The sequence below is a fragment of the Leucopleurus acutus genome (genome assembly GCF_964270905.1).
Source record: "Leucopleurus acutus genome assembly, chromosome: 2".
NCBI classification, from domain to species: Eukaryota; Metazoa; Chordata; class Mammalia; order Artiodactyla; family Delphinidae; genus Leucopleurus; species Leucopleurus acutus.
Genome location: NC_139143.1, coordinates 25,042,055 through 25,066,304, shown reverse-complemented (window position 1 = coordinate 25,066,304; position 24,250 = coordinate 25,042,055). Strand labels below are relative to the sequence as shown.

General features: G+C 38.3%; 1 protein-coding gene across 1 annotated transcript in view; it reads left to right on the top strand.

The window, feature by feature from the left end:
* The first annotated feature begins 339 nt into the window (after window positions 1-339).
* Window positions 340-24,250, top strand: part of SCCPDH (saccharopine dehydrogenase (putative)) — a 39,717-nt gene continuing 15,806 nt past the window's right edge. The window contains exons 1-9 of the mRNA XM_082834668.1: window positions 340-659; window positions 2,370-2,482; window positions 7,832-7,912; window positions 10,063-10,192; window positions 12,514-12,563; window positions 18,715-18,845; window positions 19,509-19,626; window positions 21,890-22,009; window positions 22,099-22,155. Coding sequence (XP_082690794.1) covers window positions 470-659; window positions 2,370-2,482; window positions 7,832-7,912; window positions 10,063-10,192; window positions 12,514-12,563; window positions 18,715-18,845; window positions 19,509-19,626; window positions 21,890-22,009; window positions 22,099-22,155 — 990 coding nt within the window. The 5' untranslated portion in view covers window positions 340-469. The remainder of the gene's footprint in view (window positions 660-2,369; window positions 2,483-7,831; window positions 7,913-10,062; window positions 10,193-12,513; window positions 12,564-18,714; window positions 18,846-19,508; window positions 19,627-21,889; window positions 22,010-22,098; window positions 22,156-24,250) is intronic.

Below are 24,250 nucleotides of genomic sequence, written 5' to 3'. Positions count from 1 at the left end.
AAAAAAAAACGGGGGGGTTCGGCGCGGGAAGTGCTCTCAGCCGTCAGAAGGTTTTCGTGAGCTCTCTCTTTGCGTAGCTCCCTACAACCTTCGGGAGAGCGAAAAGATACGACGCCTGGGGCACTCAGAGCTATGCAGGGCCCACAACGGGGCGGAGGATGGGTCGCCGCCTGCTGCCGCCAGCCCCGCAAGCACACAGGCCTCGCGAGCCAGGGCAACCAGCAGCAGCAACGCCAGACCCACCCCAGAGGAGAAGGAGGAGGCGTACTGGCGTCCCCGGCAAAAGGAGGTGTGGGCGGGGCCTTGGCGCAGCGGTGCGCGCGGGCCTTCGGGAACGCGGCGCGCAGGCAGCGGAGACCGCAGCGGCCGCGGAGGAGGCGGTTGCTGCGCCGGGTCCTGGGGTCGCTGCTTGAGGCGCAGGCGCCGTGGACTCAGCCCATCCTGGTCCTTGCATCGCCGTGGGCTCGTAATGGCGACCCAGCAGAGGCCTTTCCACCTGGTGGTGTTCGGCGCCTCTGGCTTTACCGGCCAGTTCGTGACCGAGGAGGTGGCCCGGGAGCAGATGTCCCCGGAGCGGAGCTCCCGCCTGCCCTGGGCTGTGGCGGGCCGTTCTCGGGAGAAGCTGCAGCGAGTCCTGGAGAGGGCTGCCATGAAACTGGGTAAAGGGGGCGACTGGGACGGGGCCCCGGGACCCCGGTCTCGGCCCCACCGCCGCGGCTCTCATCCCCAAGCCCCCTTCTCCCGGCTGAGGGGTTTCAGTCGCCTGAAATGAGAGGTTCTCTCCCTGGGTGCCCCTCGAGCTCCCCAACCCTGTTAGCGGCCAGGAGGAGGAGCACGGGGCTCCTGATAACGTCAGAGCTTCGTTCCGTTCTATAAACAAAAGAGAGAGAGAGAGAGACATCCCCCCCTTGAATTTCTCCCATAGTTAGGGAATCCCCACTGGCGAAATAGGAACTTAGTTTTTCTTTTTTCTGCTCCGTCCCCTTCTAGAGCGGGGGGTAACCTGGTGGGCCTGGAAGTCTCTTGATGTTTGATCGGGTACAAAAGTAGAGCACTGGTTTCTTCAGGATGGTTTGTGCTCTCCCTTTGCCTTGTGTTCTCCCTTTGCCTTGTGTTTTGGAGATGGGAGAGGAAGCTTAGGAGTTTTACGGAGAACGTTGCTGTGGCTTTACTTTTCAATTTAATTTTTACTTGTAAGCATTCTCCAGCAGTCGCACTCTTCATCCAGAAAGTTTTCTTGGTGTTTTTGTTTCGGCAGTTTACTTACTCTTTCGGCATTCATTCAGCCTGTTTTTATTGAGTGGTCTTTTTAATGTCAGGTGCTAGTGTAAATGCTGGAGATACAGATGTGGCGGAGAGAGACACACACACACACGCAGAGACCCTACCGATGTTCCCCGTGGTGAGAACATCTAAGTTAGGAGTCAGTCGCCTTTAACTTTGGCTGTCAGTTTTCCACCCTACTGCCCTGTCATACAGACAGATAGAACCTATTAGAGTTTCGGGCATACTTTGTTCTTCACCTTCACCTTCATCTCACATAATTCCACACAGAGCCCTGTTTATGGAACCTGTTTTGTTTGTGGTTGGTACAGAAGATACCATGTAGGCTGGACTCTCCTACAGCTCTCCTGCTGCCACTCCCAAGTACAGAATCTCGACCAAAAAGCTTTTTGGTCTTTCTTTACTTTTCCAAGAGAAATACTTCCACGACTAAAATCTATGCTTCCCTTTCTTCTTTTCTGTTCAACAAGACTGTACAGGTATAGCCTAGTTGCCTACCATTTGTAGTGCCCAGATCAGGTTATTGCAGGAAATACACCTTGAGCCATGAAACCTGCGTTACCCTATTGATTCAGTTTATTCCAGTTATTTCCTTATTATGAACTTGAGTGTTCTTCGCTAGACTGTTTTTTACTTCAGTCCTCTTTTGTTTCATTATGTTGATGTTAACTCCCCTCCTCATAATTTTATCATATGTAGTTGTTTAATCGTTGATGAGAAACTGCTTTTATAGTATAATAGTATAATTTTTCCTGGAGAGGAGGTCAGGGAAATCGTCTTCTATCTGAAAACTTGTAAAATTGGCATTTTGCATAGAGTTATCATTTACGCATTCCTTATCTTAGATTTTCTTTTAAAGGTTAGTAATGTGTTTTATTAACTCTTGGTTTTAACTCCATTTTCCTCATAGTCTTTTCCGTATTTTTAATTACCTGGTTAAAAACAGTTTTATCTTTTGTTTGAGAGGGAGAATTAGCTTTTAGTATATTTAGTAAATTTGCCGTCAGTGGTTATTATGAAAAGAAGGGCTGGGTGATCTAATACTGTATCGGGATTTGCTTAAAACAATTTATTTCTTATTTTAGGAAGGCCGACACTGTCATCTGAAGTTGGAATAATAATTTGTGATATCACTAATCCAGCCTCACTTGATGAAATGGCTAAACAGGCAACAGTTGTCCTCAACTGTGTAGGACCAGTAAGTAATCTGCCCTTCTCTGAATCAGAACAAACAATCTATTCATTTCTAGCAGAATCTGGTATTTTATATTACAGAGAAACATAAGGGCAGGGGACAGAAGAATTGATTCAGGGCCTTAACCCCATATGGGGAGTTTTTACTTCTCATGAGAAGCAAATGGATATGACCAAAGTCTCCTGAGAGAGAGAGTGACACTAGACTCCAGGAATGTGTGCTGGTTTATTTAGTGGTTACAACTATAATTGCCAAACTTTTTTTTGTGCTGCATGTCCCTTAACTAAAAAAGGTTGAGCATGTACCCATAATTTACTTTTTATTTGTTTTTAAATTACATTCTGTATTACTGTACCAGTACATATGTTAGTGCATGTACAAAGAAAGATATTAAAAAAAGATTCATTCATTTATTCAATAAATGTTTATTGAGTGTTTATTATATGTACACTGAACTAGTCTACGGACATAATGATGAATAAAACAGAAAACCCGTCATGGAGCTTACAGTCCAGTGGGGAGACAGAAAAATAATGTTATAATAGTAAGTGACAGGTGCTTTGAAGAAAAATAAAACAGGGAAGGGAGATAAAAAGATTGGCACACCAGTCTCTATTAGATGGATGGTCAGGGAAGGTCTCTGTGAGGAACTGAAATTTGCACAGGGACCTGAATGCAGTGAGGGAGTAAATCCTCTGAGTATTTGAGGAGAGGGTGTTCCAGGAAAGAGCAAATCCAAAGGTCCTGAGATGAGCATGTGCTTGGCCTGACTGAGGTATGTGAGAGAGGCCAGCGTGGTTGAGCGTGAGCAGGGCAGAGAGGTGGGGAGTTAGATTGGAGAGGTACCTAGGAACTAGGTGGTTAGGTCTGCAAGGTCAAGATCAGGGTTTGGGTTTCCTTCTAAATATGAAAGAGCCATTGAATGGTTAAAAACAAGGGCATGATTTGATTTACGTATTTGAAGTTCTTTGGCTTCTGAGAGGAAAAATAGATGGTAGGGAACCAACAGTGGAATGGGCCAAGCAAGCCAATCACAGGGTAGGAGTGTTAGAGGTGGTGAGAAGTGGTTGAAAGCGGATATTTTGAAAGGAGAACCTCTTGCTGCTATTGGACTGGATGTGAAAGAGACACTTGTGGTCTGTGTAACAGGGTGAATGTTGGTGACATTTATGGATCTGAGGAAGCTTTCTCAATTGTTAAAACATTTGAAAACTAAGCATCTAGAAAATTGTTGATAATTTCATCAAATGAAACCAGAAAGGTTTTTGATTGTCACCAAATGAAATGTATTTCTATTGTTTATTTCAGTTTATTTCATTAACTAGTTTAGAATGTGGTCTGTGGTTCGTTGCTTGAATCACTGTCTTATATACATCCTCAGCCAGCTTGTCCCTCCCTCCGAAGTACTCTGGAGAAACCCCAGCCCTGGTTATTCCAGCTCGCTGCTTACTCTACCTGAACATGTATAACCCAGTCTGGCTGGAGAAAAATGCATCCCGATGCTGACTAGTCCCACTTTAAATATGTGGTTACCAACCTCACATGCAGCCTCAGTACCTCCAGCAATTCTAATCTATTTTCCTAGGCTGTTTTCTCTCCTACTCACTGAAGCAGCAGTTTTATAACTTCTTTTTTCTCATACTTTTAGCATCCCACCTCTTTCTTCCTTTTTCCTCACTCTTACCTCGTGATTTTCTTCCTTCCTTCCTTCTTTCCTTTCTCCCTCCCTCCCTTCCTTTCTTTCTTTCCTTTTTTTTTTTTTTTAAACTATGAACATACAGGCTGTCAGAAGAGAATTTATACCACCAGATCTTCCTATCTGCATTGTATCCTGACTCTGCCTTATCTCCTTTTACAGGGAAAAACTACCCCTGCTTCTCATGGACACGGTATTCAAAGACTTTATATTTACAGGTTTACAGTTACACATATTCTTATTCTCATCAAATTTTGCCTCTTGATTGGATTATTTATCTCAACATACAAGTATGGGATTATATCTCCCATTTAAAGAAGAACTTCTCTGAATTCTGCATGCTCTTCTAACTACTCCCATTTTTCTGTGCCCCTTTTTAGCAAAACTTGAAAGAGTTTGCCTTACTTACTGTCTCCACTCCCTCACCTCCTCCTCTGTCTAGTCTTGTCAGGCTTTTATCCTTAAATGAAACTACTCTGCCAGCATCCCCGTCCTGTCAAACCCAATTATCAGTTCTCCGTCCTCATCTTAATCAGACCTCTCAGCATTTGTGACAGTCGATCACTTTTTCCTTTCTTCAGTTGGTATCTGAATTCTTGCCCTCTCCTAGTTTTCTTTTTCTCTACCAACTTTGTCTCAGTCTCCTCTGCTGGATCTTTTTATCCTCCTGTGAATGCCAGAGGTCTCAGAGCTTAAGCCTTAGAAACTCTTTTCTGTTTATATTCCCTGGACCATTTTTTAATATTATTATTATTGTGGTAAAATATACATAACATAAAATTTAGCATTTTAACCATTTTTAAGTATACACTTCAATGACATTAAGTACATTCACAATCTTATATAACTGTCACCTCTTTATTTCCAGAACGTTTTCACCATCCCAAACAGAAACTGTAACTGGGCCAGTACTTTTTAAACTTTGTGAAACCAGTTCAGTAGGTTAAGACGAGTCATTGAAAAGAAAAATCAGATAGACTGAAATAGAAAATAGGGTGAATTACACGTAATACAGGTACGTACTGGTTCATGAAGCTTTTGTGTCAGATATATTTGTGTGTGGAGCTACTATGTGAAATGAATTTCTTAGGGTGGGTTGTAGTCAGAAAGAATTGAAAGCCATGGCTTTCAATACCATCTGTTTCCTGATGATGCCTACATTAATTTATTTCCACTGAGGAACTACCCCTTAAACTCCAGACTGGTGGATCGAATTACCTTCTCAGTGTTCCCAGTTGGATGGTTTATAGGCATCTCTAGCTTTTTGACCCCAAAACATGCTCCTTCCTAAGCTCTACTTGGAAGGTCGTTTTCACTTTGTAATATGGATTATACTCCCAGGGGTAGACTCCAGTTTACCAGTTTTGGTGTCATAATTTGTTTCTTTGAAGGTATTTTTTTTACCCATTTCTCTATTTTGTGAGGGTCTCTTTAATGAGAGCTAAATGATAGCTGTAAAACTAGTCAGGCATATGTAAACAAGTATTATGTCAAAATATACAGAAAATGACTGAATCAGTACTTTTAAGCATTATTCTTTATTGTCTCCTGTGCTAGGAAGTGGAGGGGGAAAAACTGCTGTTGAGAGAAAGATGATGAATCTGATTTTGGATGTGTTGAAACTGAGGTGTCTGCTAGATATTTTTGAATTAAGACAGGAAATGCGTACTATATAGTGGAATTATTTTCTTAAGCAAGTGAGGAAGTCAGGGTGAAGAGGAAATAGAGGAGAGGAAAAGAAGCCAAAGTGAAATTTATTTTGCCCCATGTCCTGAGCTCTTGTGGGTCCTGAAGTTTATAAAAGAAGCCACAGATGAGGCAGCCTCATCAGTGAGCAGCTCTGGAGATAGGAGTTGGACGTCATCTGTATACATGTTGTAGTAGAAATCCAGAAAGTTGGTGAGATTTTCCAGGGAGAATGTCTAGGGAGGTGATTCTCCACCTCTAACGTACGTAAGAGTCACCAGCGAGGCTCATTTAAAATGCAGGTTACTGCAGTCTACCCCAGAAAACTTATTACTGGAGGGAGTTGGGGTGGGACTGAGTAACCAGCATGTTTAACGAGCGACCCAGCTGATTCTGACCCAGGTGAACTACGGGACAACTTGAGGTATGCGGGGGTAAAATAACCAGGAGGCCAAGGAAATTGCTAAGTGAGTTTCAAATGGATATGTGTAAAAATTACCCAAGATGATCCATTGGGTACAGAAAGAAAATAGAGCTTTGACTTGTACTCATTTTAATTTCAACTCTATATCCATTTTATATATGTTTAAAGTGTATATTTTATTAGTATAGTAGTCCATATATGTCATTTGTAAATAAATTCATACAATTTAGTAGATGATGGATTTAGAATGTGAACTTGGGTCCTGCTGCCTTGAAAGCCCTTGTTTGTTCTGTTGTACTACGTTGCCTCAGAAGTTAAGTGCTTTCAGTAATTTTGCATGGTTGATGAATAGCAGGGATGAACTAGAACTTAAACACACTTTTCTAGTCCTGTAATTCCAGTGTCATTTGCTGTTTTTAAGAAGGGGGAGGAGGATGTGGAGATGAGGCTGTGGAGTCAGGTAGAGAGGAGCCTAAGTGACCCACTTGAAAAGGGCAATCCCTGTAGTGCTCTGTCTTTTCTTTTAAGTGTCCGTTTACCTGTTTCTTGAAGGCTAGAAGAAGCAGACCATCTCCTTTCTCTATCTTTTGCTGTGAGGAATGAGAGGAGCAGAGGAGTTTATGCTTCCGCTTACCCTTCCCTCACAAAGGGAAAATTCGTCATGCTTCCTTTGAAATGGGACTGACTCTGATGTATTAACTGTTATATAAAATTTTTTTAATTTTAATTCCTTGAGTTTGAGCAACAAATAGTTTGGGAGATCCAAAATCATACAGGCTCAGAATAGCTACTTTGTACAATATTAAACTTATCCCCTCCAACCGTCTTTGTCCTTTCTTTATTTTGCTAATACCGCCATTAGTTGTTGGTCCCCATGTCCAGCTAATCAGGAAGTGCAGTCATTTCTGTCTTTTAAGTATATCTCACTCTTAGTATATCCTTCCGCTTCCTTAGTTTTGTCCTTCATTTCTTACCTGCCGTGAGTTTTGTTTTCCAATACCACAGCCAGAGTGATATGTCTGTGTTATAAACGTTCCACCACTGTCCTGTTTAAAATACTCTAGGAAGGCTCAGCAATGCAGAAAAGATAAAGTTCAGTCTTGATAACATGGCACTCAGGGTCGTTCCTGATCTGGCCCAAGTGTTTCTTTCCAGACTCATCTCTTACCACTTCCCTCTCCACTACTCTGTGCTTCAGGTATCCTGAGCATCACCCTTTTTTACACTTTTACATATAATGTTTCCATTATTTGGATTTTCTTTTTCCTGGCAAATCCTTACTGTTCTTCAGAATTCAACTCAAATTAGTCACTTCTTTTATAAAACTTTGGACTTTGTCTTCAGTTAGAGGTAATTCCATCATGCTTTTATTTACACTGTGAGAGTCAGTAAATTGCAGTTACATTATTTTCTCATTTTCTCATTAGGCTACTTTATTAATATTTGATTTCTTAATAGTGAAGACTGTACTTCCAACACTCAGTGGTATTCCTTCATTTAAGCTTGCTAAGTAAGAGTAAACTGTTGGTTTTCTTTATTCTCCCAGTACCGATTTTATGGAGAACCTGTAGTAAAAGCATGTGTTGAAAATGGAACTAGCTGTATTGACATCTGTGGAGAACCTCAGGTATGTAAAATGGAAAAGAAGGAACAAAATTAACAATACAACTTTCTGTTAAAGTGAAAAATATTTAGTGTAATTTTGCAGACAGATTTTAGAAGGTGATGACTCTGTAGCATTTAGAGATGGTATTTCATTGAAAGCTTGAAGGAGAGCATGATGGTAAGGTCTTAGCTTCAGTTTTCTTGAATTTTTCTTCCCTACATCCTGATTTCTTCCATGGCCTTTGTGTATAGGATGTGTTGATTTTTATTGCTACTGCATGCTGTAAACAGAATTAATTAAAATAAAACTTGCTCAGAGTCATGCAACCATTAAGTAGAAAAACTAGGACTTGCATTGAGGTTTACCTGAATTAACACTGCAGGAAGTGGAGTGTTAATAAGCACTGAGCTACACTAGCTCCTTTATAACTGTAACCTCATATGTCCCTATAGTCTCTGCTGAGTACCATCATCAGTGTGCTGGTATATACATACTTAGAGCTTATCAGTTGGCGATGTATATTGGAAAGTGTTAAGAAAGTGTAAATTACCAAGACTGATAAAAGAAGAGGTAGGAAATATGAATGTAAAAGAAACTATTCCTATCTTATTTAAAATATTCTAGAGCAGAGAAAATGGTGGAAAGCTGCTAAGTTATCTTATAAAGTACCATGAACGTGGCATCAAAACCTAGTAATGAGCCGGAATATATATAAGTCAAAAATACAAATTTAAATACAAATTTAAAATGGGCAAAGGGAAGAAAAGAGGCAAATCACCTGTGCAGAATTCCACATAATTCACATAACTACTGTGCCCTTGAGGAGGGGGAGCTTCACTCCTCCCTCTTTATGTGTGGGCTGCACAGTCACTGCCTTCCAGTGAGTACAGTATGGAAGCGGCAGGGCGGGGTGGGGAGAAGAACTTTACAGTGGAGACACCAGACAAATGCCGCCTCAGCCAGGTGTTCAGGGTCAACATCACCAGTGAGAAATTATGTTGATAGTATGTACTCTTCTTTTTTTAAATGATTTACAATATTGTGTTAGTTTCAGATGTACAGCAAAGTGTTTCAGCTATATGTATATATATTTTCAGATCTTTTTCCATTATAGGGTATTACAAGATACTGAATATAGTTCCCTGTGCTGTACAGTAAATCCTTGTTGTTTATCTATTTTATACATAGTGGCGTGTATCTTTTAATCCCATACTCCTAATTTATCCATCTCTCCCTCCCTCCCACTTTGGTAACCATAAGTTTATTTTCTGTGTCTGTGAGATAGTATGTACTCTTGATATGACATCAGGAAATGGAACTTTACCCCGTCTTCCTCCCCAAAACCTGTAACTCTAGTGTAGTCATGAGAAAATCATGCGACAATTTCCAATAGAGGGGCATTCTACAAAGTACCTGACCACTGCTGTAAAGGTCATCAAAACCCAGGAAAGTCTGAGAAACCATCACAGCCAGCGGAGCCTAAGGAGACATGACAACTAAATGTAGTATGGTATCCTGAATGGGATCCTGGACAGAAGAAGGACATTAGATAAAAACTGAGGAAACCTGAACAAAATAGGGACTTTAGTTAGTAATAATGTGTCAGTATTGGTTCATTAATTATAATAAATGTTAATGTAAAAGATGTAATGATAAGGTTAACTGAGTGTGGAGTACCTAGGAACTCTCTAGTACTCAGTTTTTTTCTGTAAATCTAGAACTGTTTTTTAAAAAAAACAGGCAAAGAATTTGAACAGACATTATCCCGTTCTTGCGTTCCCTCCTTTCCATACCACTCTTTCTACTTACATATGTGCACAGATATATGTTTGTAATGATGTTCATCTGGAAGATGTGATTCGCGGTAACTTTTTTTTGTTTTCTTTGTATTTTTCTATATTAATTTTTCATAATAGGTATTGCTTTTGCATTTAAAAGTCATTCTAAAAAATGAATTAAGTCAGATCTGCATACCTCTCACACCACCTGGAACATAGTAGGTATGTTTGCTGAGTAAGTGCCAGCTATTTGGCAGTTAATATTTTGCTGCAGAGCCATCTTGGTTAGCATTTTCACAGTTTAATTGCTTTGTTTTTAAAGGTAAATCATTTAATTTTGGTCTAGATGTTTCTCCGTAGCTCTGATTCAGATCTTTTGTCTTGAATCTTTAGTTTCTGGAACTAATGTATTGGAAGTATCATGAGAAAGCTGCAGAAAAAGGGGCTTATATCATTGGAAGCAGTGGCTTTGACTCCATTCCAGCAGATCTGGGAGTAATATATACCAGAAATAAAATGAATGGTAATTATTCATCAAGAAGCAATAATGGAATTTAAAATAGAGGTGTTTCATGTTTGTAATTGTGGTGAACTAAAATCTTCTTGAGAAAAGAAACAACTATTAATGGGTAGTATTAAAACACATACTTTGTTTTTAATATAGCTGTACTTGTTAGAAAATGATATTGACACTATTGTTTTTTGAGGTATGGATAATACTATAAGTGTTCTAAAGGAAGGAATTCTCCATTAGAATTTAGTTGTGGTTATAGCTATAAAATTTCTGGAAAAAATTTTTGGCAGGCATTATAAATTCAAACTTGCTTTGTTTAGGAATTAATACATCTTAAAGTATAATTTATACACATACTATAATTGTAAAGTTTTAATTTTTTTTAACGAACAAAGCTAGAAAGTATTGAACAAGCTTTTTGACATCTTTTTTAGCTCATTTATAAAATGGAGACAATAAGAATGGAAAAAAATCACTGTTATAGTAAAACAGTGGAATGTTATACATACATAAAAAATGCCCTTTATAAAAATGACCTGAGGCAAATAAGTCCAGTTCTATATAAACCATTCTAGAGCTTAAAATTATGGAAAGTGTTCCAGTTTATATTAGAACGGTAACTCTGAGACCAAAGCTCAACAAAGGTATACGCATGCCTGCCATTTATTGATTTTAGATTTTAGAAATTGAGGAATAGAATACTTTCTTAACACAGTGAATGTCAGAAAGCAGTAGGCAACATCATACTTAATGATGAAACGCTGGAACCATTCCCAAAAAAGAGAAGGGCATGAATTGAACATCTTTAAAATATTTATTTAGTCTTCAACCCATGGATCTGGTATATTTCCATTTATTAAAAAACTTACTAAAACAATCTCCATTTACTGAAAAAGTTTAGAGTATTTTTATGGTGGTCTACATGTTTCTTATTGAGGTTATTCTTAAATATTTAATAGTTGTTATTTTGAATAGGTCCTTTTTTATTTTTAAGGGAGAAATATTACTTTAAGATTTATTTTAGAACTTTTTTTCAGACACTGAAACCTAGGAGTCAGCATTTAACAAATCCCCCAGCTAATTGTTGATTCAGGTGGCTCACATTTCATTACATACTGCCTTAGGTGATACATGTTCTTTCTGTGCACAGGGTTAGATCAAAGAGCCATGTATCCAGGCCACTTTCTCTTAACAACTCTCAGAATCCTCTCCAGTGAGTTAGAATTTAATGATCTATTCTTGGTTTTTGACAGTGTTAGATAAGTGATATTTATGTGGCTTTAGTTCTTTTCTGCTGTAACATCATTGTAGATGGTGTGGTTACTTGTTACCTTGCTCATTGTCAACTTTCTAAGGCCCCATGCTTTAATTTTCTTTTGGAATTAAAACTAGGAATACTGTCTCTTAACAAATTGGTATATTTTATCAGATTTTGAGAATTAGCTAGCCCATTATGTTTTTCTTTTGTCTTACTGCTCTTGATAAGCTCAAAGATTAATTAAATACTTAACCACTATACGTATGTATTAGTCCTCATGGTTAATATAATTGATTTCTCCCCTTTTTTTCTGGCCTTGGTTTTCTACTTTGTTTTTACTCATTATATTTTTATTTCATTTAAATAGCCTTACTTTAAGTATTTAATAAGCCATCACAAAGGCCCATTTTGGTAGGGTTTCTGTATATTCATTTTAAGTCACTACTAATGAGTCTTCTTGAAAGCTTTCATATTGGAAAATAGAATAATTCCCATAGATGTAGTTTTTTTTGTTTGTTTGTTTGTTTTGCTGTACGCGGGCCTCTCACTGTTGCGGCCTCTCCCGTTGCGGAGCACAGGCTCCGGACACACAGGCTCAGCAGCCATCGCTCACGGGCCCAGCCGCTCCGCGGCACGTGGGATCTTTCCAGACCGGGTCACGAACCTGTGTCCCCTGCATCGGCAGGCGGACTCTCAACCACTGCGCCACCAGGGAAGCCCATAGATGTAGTTTTGAGAACTGATGGCCTTCCAGAATCAGTGAGCTAAATTGTTGCCTTATTGGAAGAGATTTTTTGCAATGTCAGTTTGAATACTAGAAAAGATTTTGTGAGTACCAGCAGTTAATTTATACTAAACTACTATTTTTCTGATAATTTATCTGGCTTTAGCTGCTCCTTAAATTTGTTTACAATAACCTAATAATACTGTTATAGCACAGATTTTCCTGATTATATCAGCTGTAGGCCTAATAAAAATGTTCCCTAAGTGAATAGGAATAGCTTATTATTACTTATCCTGGGTTAATAGATTTTTATTTGATTTTACTTTTACCATTTTCCTTCTCTTTTAGGTACATTGACGGCTGTGGAAAGTTTCCTGACTATACATTCAGGACCTGAGGTTAGTTTTTGTTTGTCACGTGTTTTCTTTGTTAATATTAAAAACATTTTGGAAATGATACTTGCCTGTTAAAAAGGTTTCAATTAATTAAATTGTATATACAGTTGTAATTTTTAGTTTATGAAAGTCATTGTTTAATTTTAAAAAGTAAAGATTGCTGTGAGTTATTTTGACTTAAAATAGAATTTGTTTAAAACTGCACAGTTCATTATTAGAATGAGTTACCATCATCCTAACACTAAAGATCTATCATTGTTATGTGATGAATGTTGTCAGCCTAGAAAATTATCACCTTAGTGCAAATCAGTGCATTTTTATTATGTGCCTAATTTGGAGTTAGGTGTTCTTGTGGCCATACAAGAAATGTATAATGTAAATGTAATCTTACTGAATTTATGGTCTATTTGGGAGCATAAGATAGTTGCATTTCTGGGAAAGAACCATGTTTTGTGGTAGTAGTTTTACTGCCAGTAGTGTCTAACACAATTCTCTGTCTATACTTGAGGCTTCGTAAGTATTTATTCTCTTTAAAAAATATTCAGTATTTCACATATTGTGTAATACAAGTATATATAGTAGTGCAAGATAGTGTGACACATAAATGAACAACATGCAGACCCTTAAAGGGAATAATTTAGACGAGCAGGAGACAAAAATTGTTATTAAAGAGGTCAGATGAAATACTATAGGATTCTGAGAATGGGGAGTTACATCTAGCCGGGAGGCCAGAGATCAAGGACTTTTTGGAGAAGTTGGGATATGGAATTTTAAAGGTTGGTGCTGAGGAGATGTGGATAAGGGAGAGAGGAAATAGTTTAATAAAGATGTAACTGTGGGATGGAGTGGAGCATGTTTAAGTAATGGTTTTATTTGTCTGGATTGTAGGTTCAGATGAATAAACATGAAGAACTGTATAAAACTTGCTAAAATTTGTGGTTACAGATAATATCCACTAGAGTATCAGAATAAAGGGAAGTGACAGTGGACCTGAGTAATTTGGGAATGCCTCATAGAAGTCTTACTAAGTTGAACCTTGAAAAGTGAATAGCATTTGGAAGGTGAGAGGCAGCAATCTAAACCAAGGCTCAGAAATGAGAAAGAAGGACATGCTTGGAGCTCTGGGGAACATGAGTTAGAAAGCCAACTCAACCTGGTTTAAACCAACAAAACAGAAAGGAATTTATTGATTCATGTAACCAAACATCTGCAAGTAAACAGTATGGTGGATCTGGATGTTCAAATGGTATTATCGGAACTCATTTTTTTCTCTTCCTCTTCCTGTCTCTGCATTACTCCTGTGCTCCTCAGTGTAGGCTCTCACAATCGGGGAGTTGGGGGGAAGGTACTGGCAGCCCCAGGTATGCATTGTCCATAAGGTTCATGATTTCCCAGGAACAGCTAGCAGAGTTTGAATATTCAAAGATGGGGAAGATTAGTCAAGTATTGGGTCATTTGGTCATTCTTGAGCCAAACAGTGTGACCTGGGGTAATGGAGTAATAAGGTTGCCCAGGCCTGGGTCATGGGCCTCTGGAGAGGGAATCATAGGGCCAAGCCCTTCTCAACAACACGTAACAAACTTCCAATAGGAAAGAGAGTGTTGTAAGCAGAACATAGGGTAGGGGAATTAAGAATTCCCTGCAGGAAATTAGTGCAGGACTGACAAAAAACAGATGTCCACTACAGGGAGGTAGTGAGAAAACAGAGCTAGAAAAGAGGCTTCTTTTGTTTATTGACATGCGGGAGGTCAATGAGTGGAGCAAGATTTTTTTTGCGGTAAGCGGGCCTCTCACTGTTGTGGCCTCTCCCGTTGCGGAGCACAGGCTCCGGACGCGCAGGCTCAGCGGCCATGGCCCACGGGCCCAGCCGCTCCACGGCATGTGGGATCTTCCCGGACCGGGGCACGAACCCGTGTCCCCTGCATCAGCAGGCGGACTCTCAACCACTGCGCCACCAGGGAAGCCCAAGAGGCTTCTTTTGAAAGAGGAGCAGGAGATGATCTATAACAGGAGATGAGAGTTGTGTCTCCTTCATATGGTTGCTATGAGGATTAAATTAGTCAATGAATATAAATCAGAACAGTGGTTGGCACTTTACAATCACTCAATAAATGTTATTAAGTCCTATTATTATAAGGACTCAAAGTTGGGGCTTAATCAGGACGAGACATTTGAAAACATCGAAATCAATGCAGCTCCTTCTCATTCCCCTTAAAGCAAAATACAGAGCCTTAATTTCACAAGCATGGACAGAGGTAACTGCCTTGATTCTATGCATCCCTTGGCACAGGATTGTTCTCCTCCTACTCCTTATCCTACTTTTCCCCTTAAGCTTTGTTACTTTACATAAAAAATTGAATCTTAGACTATGTATTAGACCATAAAGCAAGACTCAAAAGAATTTCAGAGAGTTGGAATCATATACTCAAGGACAGTGCTGTCCAGTAAATCTTCCCTCAGTGATGAAGGTGTTCCATATATGCTATATAATGGCTCCCATACCAGATAGTGCAGCTCCAGAGCAGGGTCAGCCCATGGCCTACTTTTATATGGCTGTAAGCTAAGAATAATTTTAACATATTTAAAGAGCTATAATAAAAAAAAAATACGCAGCAGAGACCAGATGTGGCCTGCACAGCCTAAAATATTTAGTTTGACCTTTTACAGAAATAGTTTGCCAACCCCCGTTCTAGAGTATGTTTTAGACTATAATGAAATTATACTAGAAATCAGTGAAGAGATAATAAGAATTCAATGTCTTCACTTCTTATAGGTTGTTAGGATTTTCTGTATACTCTTAAGTCCGTTTTGGTAGTTTGTGTCTGCATTAGTTTCTTAGGACTCCTGTAATAAAGTACCACAAACTGGGTTGCTTAAACAAGGGAAACATTGTTCTCACAGTTCTGGAGGCTAGAAGTCCATGATTAAGATGTTGGCAGGGTTTCTTCTGAGGGCTGTGGGGGAGAATCTGTTCCATGTTTCTCTCCTAGCTTCTGGTGGTTTGCTTGCAATCTTTGGTGTTCCTTTGTTGTAGATGCATCACTCAGACCGCTCTTCCATCTTCATATGTGTGTGTGTCCAAGTTTCTCCTTTTTATAAGGACACCAGTGGTTTGGGGTTGGGGGCCCACCTCCTCCAATATGTATGACCTCAGCTTAACTAGTGACATCTACAACAACCCTCCTTACAAATAAGGTTACATTCTGAGGTACCGGGGGTTAGGCCTTCTACATATAAATTTGGGGTGGGTACAAAATTTAATCCGTAACAGTGTCTTTCTAGGAATTTGTCCATTTCATCTAGGTTGTTTAATTTGTTGGCATACAGTTGTTCATAGTATTCCCTTATACTCTTTTTTATTTCTGAAAGGTTGGTAATGCCCCTTCTTTCATTCCTGATTTTAATAATTTGAGTTCTCTCTCTCTCTTTCTTTTTCTTTCTCTCTCTGTCAATCTAGCTAAAGGTTTTTCATTTTGGTTGATTTCTTCAAAGAACCACCTTTTGGTTTCATTGATTTTCTCTATTGTTTTTCTATTCTCTGTTTCATTTATTTCCACTCTAGTCTTTATTGTTGCTAGATACAACAGTAATATAAAAATCAGTTGCATTTCTGTATACCAGCCACAGTTAGAAAATGAATTTTTTAAAATGAGACCATTTATAGTAGCATTAAAAAATCAAGTACTTAAGAATAAGGGATATAAAATGTACAATATTTCTGTGAAGAAAACTATAAAATGTTATTGAGTGACCTTAAAGAAGACAAATAAATGGAAGAATCCACCATATTCATGGATTGGAAGGCTCAATTTTGTTAAAATGTCAGTTTTCCTTAAATTAATTTATAATCCCATATAATTCCAATCAAAATCGCAAACAGGTTTTTTTTTTTGCTTGCTTGTTTTGTTTTAGTATGCAATTTGACAAACTAATTCTAAAATGTATATGGAAATGCAGAGGGTCAAGAATAACCAACACTTTCTTAAAGGAGAATAAGGATGTTCTTGAATATCAAGACATTATTAAGTCAGAGTGTTACATTGGCAGGGAGATATCAATAGGCCAGCAGATTAGGATAAAGAACTCAGAGTAGTTTGTGCATATATGAGCACTTGATTTATGGTAAAGGGTCTTTTTCGGGAGATGATGGGTGTGGGGAAACAATGAAATTGGACTCATACTTTGCACTGTGTACAAAAATCAAGTTTAGGTGGGTTATAGACCTAAATGCATAAGGCTAAACAGTAAGCTTTTAGAAGATGAATATTTCATGGCCTCAAGGTCAGGAATGGTTTCTTTTTTTCCAGAAATATATTTTATTTTGTTAATTTATTTTTATTGAGGTATAATTGACATATAACATTGTACTATTCAGGTGTACAACATAATTCAATATTTGTTTATATTACAAATGATCACCACTAGTTAGCATCCATCACCATACTTAAGTTTTTTTTCTTGTGATGAGAACTTGTATTTATTTTTTTTGAAGTAACTTTTCTTTATTTGGAATCTGATTATCAGCAACTCTTTATATGTTTATTTTTTAAGCATATAAACAATTTTTTTAAATTTATTTATTTATCTTTGGCTGTGTTGGGTCTTTGTTGCTGCATGCGGGCTTTCTCTAGTTGTGTCGAGCAGGGGCTACTCTTCGTTGCAGTGCGTGGGCTTCTCATTGCGGTGGCTTCTTTTGTTGAGGAGCACGGGCTCTAGGTGCATGGGCTTCAGTGGTGTGGCACACAGACTCAGTAGTTGTGGCTCACGGGCTCTAGAGCACAGGCTCAGTAGTTTTGGTGCACGGGCTTAGTTGCTCCACGGCATGTGGAATCTTCCCAGACCAGGGATTGAATCCGTGTCCCCTGCATTGGCAGGCAGATTCTTAACCACTGCACTACCAGGGAAGTCCTAAGAACTTTTAAAATCACCTTTCCTGGCAAATTTCTAATTTTCTATATAATATAAACTATAGTCACCATGTTGTACAGGGAACAAATGACTGCTTGCAAAAGACACAGAAGGCATTAAATATAAAAAAAAAGTGGAATACATTTAAAATTTTAAATTGAGTATGTCTTTTTATATCACAAGACACCATTAAGAAAATGGAAGGTCAACAGCAGAGTAGGAGGTCCTTCTAACACGTGATGAATCCTAACATCACAATTTTGAGCAAAAGAAGCCAAACTCAAGGAATATACATTATATGGTTCCATTTCTGTAAAATTTAGAAACGGGCAAAACTCACTGCACTGTTTAGAAATGAATACTTAGGTGGTAAAACTCTTAAAGAAGCAAGGAGTTTTCTTGATTACCACAAAGGCAGGACAGAAGGAGGGCCTTCTGGGTTTACATAGATGTTAGCTTCATAATCACATTAAATTATACTTTTATGTCTTGTGCACTTTTCTTCCTATTTTTCAACAAAATAAAAGGTTTTTAAAATGGAATGTAATTTTTGCCTTTTTGATGGCTTATTTGTATGAGAAGATACTCTTAACGTTTTTTAAAAAACTATTTTCTCCTGATTTTTGGAAATCTTTGCAAGTAGGTCAAATTGGCTAGGTGCAGACTGAGGATAGTTTCACAAATCAAACTCTTAAGACTTTTAGCTCTGATTTAGTTTTAACAAACAGAAGAAATTAATCTGTACCAGAATAGAAATTAGGTTGTCTCTTTACCTTTCAATTTCATCAAAGCTGTTATATGAAAACCTGAATCTTCTGATGGTTTTAGTGTTTCTATTTTTCTGCTTAAAGCAATCAGTGATAAATAGTTGAGTGAAAATGATGACATGAAACTTATTAAAAAGAGCATAAATAATGGTAGGAGGAAAGAAGAAAGGGCATATGTTTGTAAATATATAATATATAAATAGGGTATAAATAGTGAATGTGATCAAACTAATGAGTTTTACTACTGCCTAGCCAGTCATAAAAATTTATCTCAAGATTATTAAATAAGGGATTATGCCTTGCTCAAATAGAGGTGAAATGTTCTTTGTATCAATTATAAATTACTTGGTTTTACATTTTAGTACTTATCCCTTAAGACATGTTTCTTTTAATATTTTAATTTTATTGGAGTATAGTTAATTTACAATATTGTGTCAGTTCTAAGACAAGTTGCTTTAACTCTTGAATTATTTTGTTAGGGGTTGTGCACTCATGATGGTACCTGGAAGTCAGCGGTTTATGGTTTTGCAGATCAGAGTAATTTGAAAAAACTACGAAATGAGTCCAATTTGAAGCCTGTCCCAATTGTTGGTCCAAAATTGAAAAGAAGGTATATTATCTCAAAATCTATTCTTCAGTTTATCTAACCATATTGTTGTTTATCTGACTGTTAATAACATATGCTACTAAGAAAAGCCTGGAGACTTTTATAGTGAGTTCAGGATTGTATTCAAAGATAAATAAAATATAATTAATATGTTACCCTAAGTTTAAGTACTTCATATATAATAATACATTTGGATTCTGGGAAAATTCTGGAAAAAATCAGTTTTATGACTCTTCACTATCAATATCAAAATTAAACATCAATTAAATTTCATGCTGTAAAAATGTGATGATCTTATGTATATTAATCAACCTATTAATTAGTATTTATATGTGAGAACTCTAAACTCAGAGTTTGGCTGTTGAAATGAGTGTTCTTCTTATCATTATCTAGGGAAATTGATGGGGTATAAAAATGGTTAAACTATATGTGTTAACTGCCCATGGTGTGAAGAATACTACATTGTTCCAACTTGTCACTTGTTTGGGTGCAGGTGTAGAGAACAAAGGACAAATACTGAAGTAAATTTTAATTAAGAGCAGATCTACCATCTTTACTGTTATTATTAATTGCCTCAAGAAGAGTTAAGGTTTTTATTCAGAAATTTACCAGTTATAGTTGTGGTCACTGTAAATGGAGAAGATACAACATGCTTCTGTCTTGCAGGTGGCCAATTTCTTACTGCAGAGAACTCAACAGTTATTCCATTCCTTTCTTGGGAGCAGATGTGTCTGTTGTGAAGCGGACTCAGCGTTACTTGCACGAAAATTTACAGCAATCACCTGTAAGCATATATGATTTATTTTTTAATAAAGAGTATTCTATGTTTGTTTCAGTTCCCCTATCATTTTAATGTAGGATTTTTATGTTTATAAAGCAAAAAATGAAAGAGCTAAAATAGTGCATGTTTCAGTTTCTGGAAGCATAAAGAATTAGTAGTGTAGAACATTTTGCATTTTATGGGGGTGGTAATAGCCTTCTCCCATAATTCAACTCTGACCTTCTGAATACCTTTTTAATGTAACACAATAGCAGCAAGTTCAATGTAGGAAATCCTGGTATCATAAATACCCAACAGTCCTGTTGCGAGTTTCAGCTGCTACAATACTCTTTCTGTTGCTTATGGAGGTGTCTAGGTTCTTCTCTCTTATCTCCTTGCTACCTCTAGAGAACTATCCTCCTCCATTTGGTGAGGGAAGTAATTATTCCCACTGCTGAGACTTGAAGAGGAAACTGTGTCAAGTTTAAAAAAAAAACAAAAAACGAGAGTATTTTCTTATAGAAGAGATTGTAAGTGGAGTCTACACTCTATAATGTATAATTGTTAAACTCAGGTATATTGTTATGGACTTTTTATATATAGATTATGTGGACTTTTGTGTGCAAGTAGGGGGAGCTAATTACCTTTTGCAACAATTTTTTTTTTAACATCTTTACTGGAGTATAATTGCTTTACAATGGTGTGTTAGCTTCTACTGTATAACAAAGTGAATCAGCTATACATATACATATATCCCCATATCTCCTCCCTCTTGCTTTTCCCTCCCACCCTCCCTATCCCACCCTTCTAGGTGGACACAAAGCACCGAGCTGATCTCCCTGTGCTACGCGGCTTCTTCCTACTAGCTGTCTGTTTTACGTTTGGTAGTGTGTATAGCTCCATGCCACTCTCTCACTTTGTCCCAGTTTACCCTTCCCCCTCCTCGTGTCCTCATGTCCATTCTCTACGTCTGCGTCTTTATTCCTGTCCTGCCCCTAGGTTCTCCAGAACCCTTTTTTTTTGGATTCCATATATACGTGTTAGCATACAGTGTTTGTTTTTCTCTTTCTGACTTACTTCATTCTGTATGACAGACTCTAGGTCCATCCACCTCTCTACAAATAACTCAATTTCGTTTCTTTTTATGGCTGAGTAATATTCCATTGTATATATGTGCCACATCTTCTTTATCCATTCATCTGTTGATGGGCATTTAGGTTGATTCCATGTCCTGGCTGTTGTAAATAGAGCTGCAGTGAACATTGTGGTACATGACTACTTTTGAATTATGGTTTTCTCAGGGTATATGCCCAGTAGTGGGATTGTTGGGTCATATGGTAGTTCTATTTTTATTTTTTTAAGGGACCTCCATACTATTCTCCATAGTGGCTGTATCAATTTGCATTCCCACCAACAGTGCAAGAGGGTTCCCTTTTCTCCACACCCTCTCCAGCATATATTGTTTGTAGTGTTTTTGTTTTGTTTTGTTTTGTTTTTTTGCAGTACGCGGGCCTCTCACTGTTGTGGCCTCTCCCGTTGCGGAGCACATGCTCCAGACTCCAGACGTGCAGGCTTAGCGGCCATGGCTCACGGGCCTAGCTGCTCTGTGGCATGTGGGACCTTCCCAGACCGGGGCACGAACCCGTGTCCCCTGCATCGGCAGGCGGACTCTCAACCACTGCGCCACCAGGGAAGCCCATGTTTGTAGATTTTTTGGTGATGGCCATTCTGACCGGTGTGAGGTGATACCTCATTGTAGTTTTGATTTGCATTTCTCTAATGATTAGTGATGTTGAGCATCCTTTCATGTGTTTGTTGGCAATCTGTATATCTTCTTTGGAAAATGTCTATTTACGCCTTCTGCCCATTTTAATAATTTCTTTTAAAAAATGTCCTCCCTGGGGGCTTCCCTGGTGGCACAGTGGTTGAGAGTCCGCCTGCCGATGCAGGGGACGTGGGTTCGTGCCCCGGTCCGGGAAGATCCCACATGCCGCGGAGCGGCTGGGCCCGTGAGCCATGGCTGCTAAGCCTGCGCGTCCAGAGCCTGTGCTCCGCAACGAGAGAGGCCACAACAGTGAGAGGCCCGCGTACCTCGAAAAAAAAAAAAAAAAGTCTTCCCAGTGTCTGATTTCTGGACAAGCTTTTGGAACATAACACATTCATAAAATGGAAACTGCTTTTGTTTGATATTTATGACTATAGAGTAAGTTATTAGTAGCTAACATTCTTGTATTACTTGGTCTAAGAAAGTAGGGAGTAACATCCTGACTTTATATTCTTCATCTAGGTTCAGTATGCTGCTTATGTAACTGTGGGAGGTGTCACCTCTGTTATTAAGCTGATGTTTGCTGGACTTTTCTTTTTATTCTTTGTGAAGTTTGGCATTGGAAGGCAACTCCTCATAAAAGTAAGTAATATTTCTATGAAATTAGACCTTAGAAGTATTTTCCATGAAGTTTTGAAAATATCACTAAAGGTTTATTTTTTTTCCTTTAGTTCCCATGGCTCTTCTCCTTTGGTTATTTTTCAAAACAAGGTCCAACACAAAAACAGGTAACTCTTTCCTTTGTATCCGGGTCTCTAAAATAATATTTTTCTTTATTTCATTTTTACTTTTCCTCAGTGTAGTGAAAATAACAGCTAAGACCTGATGAAGCACTTACTGTGTTTCAGACACTCTTTTATATTCTTTACATAAATTAGATTACTCAGTCTTTTTGAACACTCCTTGAGGTGTTATCTCCATTTTACAAATGAGGAAAATGAGTCACAGAGAGGCTAAGAAACTTGCCAAAGTCCTATAGTGAGTAAATGGCCAAGTTAGGATGAGAACCCAGCTATCTGGCTCCAGAAATTATATTCTCTTTACTTCATAGAGATTTCAAATATTTTTACTCTTCAATTTTTCTCCTTCATTATCTCCTCCTTTTTTACGTCTTCTCTCCCCCTCCTCCAAGCTTCCCTTCCCTTTCCTCTTTCACACACCCTGGATCCCCATGGTAGATAAGTTGAATTACCATCTGTCCGGTATCCTCAATATAACTGCTTCAGGCACTTCAGATTTCATGTGTAAAAGCTAAACTTATTTCCACTGAACCCTCTTCTTCCTTCTGTGTTTCCCATCTCAGTTGGTGGCACTGTCATCTGCCCAGTCCTGAACGTAGGCATCATTCTAGATTTTTCTCCAAATACATCATAACTACCTTAGTTCAGGCTCTTATCCCTCTTCTCTTCTCTCTCTCTCTCTCTCTCTTCCTTCTAATTGTGGTAAAATACACATGACAAAATTCCCCATCTTAACCATTTTTAAGTGCTCAGTGGTATCAAGTACTTTCATATTATTATACAGCCATCACCACCATCCATTTCCAGAATTGTTTTCATCTTGCAAAACTGAAACTCTATACCCATTAGAAAATAACTCTCCTTTCCCCTTTTTCCCCAGTTCCTAGCAAACACAATTCTACTTTGTGTCTATGAGTTTGACCACACTAGAACATCATGATGGAATCATGCAGAATTTGTCCTTCTGTGATCAGCTTATTTTACATAGGATAATGTCCTCAGAGTTCATCCATGTTGTAGCATGTGTCAGAATTTCCTTTCTTTTGAGGCCAAATAATATTCCATTGTATATAGGCTTGTTTCTCAGTATCTTCAGAGGATTGGTTCCAGGATGCCCCACAGGTACCAAAATCCATGATGCTCAAGTCCCTTATATAAAATAGCATAGTATTTGCATATAACTTATAGACATTGTCCTGTATACTTTAAATCATCTATAGATTACTTTATAATACCTATGTAAATACTACATAAATAATTGTAAATGGTATGTTAATAGTTGGTGGCATAAGGCAAATTCAAGTTTTGCTCTTTGGAAATTTCTGGAAGTTTTTTCCCAAATAATTTGGATTTGACATTGGATGAGTGTGGACACAGAAATCATGAATATGGAGGGCTGATTGTATATACCATATTTTGCTTATCCATTCATCTGTCCATAGACACTTGGGTTACTTCTATTTTTGTCTATTTTGAATAATGCCTTTATGAAATTGGGTGTGCAGATATCTCTTCAAGACCCTTCTTTCAGTTCTTTTGGGTATATTACCAGAAATTAATTTTTGGATCCTGTGGTAATTCTAGTTTTAAATTTTTTAGGAACCAACAAACTATTTTCCACTGTAGCTGCACCATTTTACATTCCCACCAACTGTGCACAAAGGTTCTAATTTCTCCATATCCTTACCAACACTTGCTATTTCCTTTTTTTTTTTTATAGTAGCCATCCTAATAGTTGTGAGGTGATCTCTCATTATGGTTTTGATTTGCAGTTCCCTAAATGATTAGTGATGTTGAACTTCTTTCCATGTGCTGCTTATTGGCTTATTTGTATATCTTCTTTAGAGAAATGTCTGTTCTTGTCATTTGCCCATTTTTGTGCTGTATTGTTGAGTTCGAGGAGCTCTGTGTATATTCTGTATATTAATCCCTTATCAGATATGTGATTTGCAAATATTTTCTCCCAGTCTGTGGGGTTGTCTTTTCACTGTTAATAGTGCAGGCCCTTATCTTTCAGCTGAACTGTTCATAGCCTTCCTATGATTTCTTTCTAATTCATCTTCCCACTGCTGTATAAGAAATC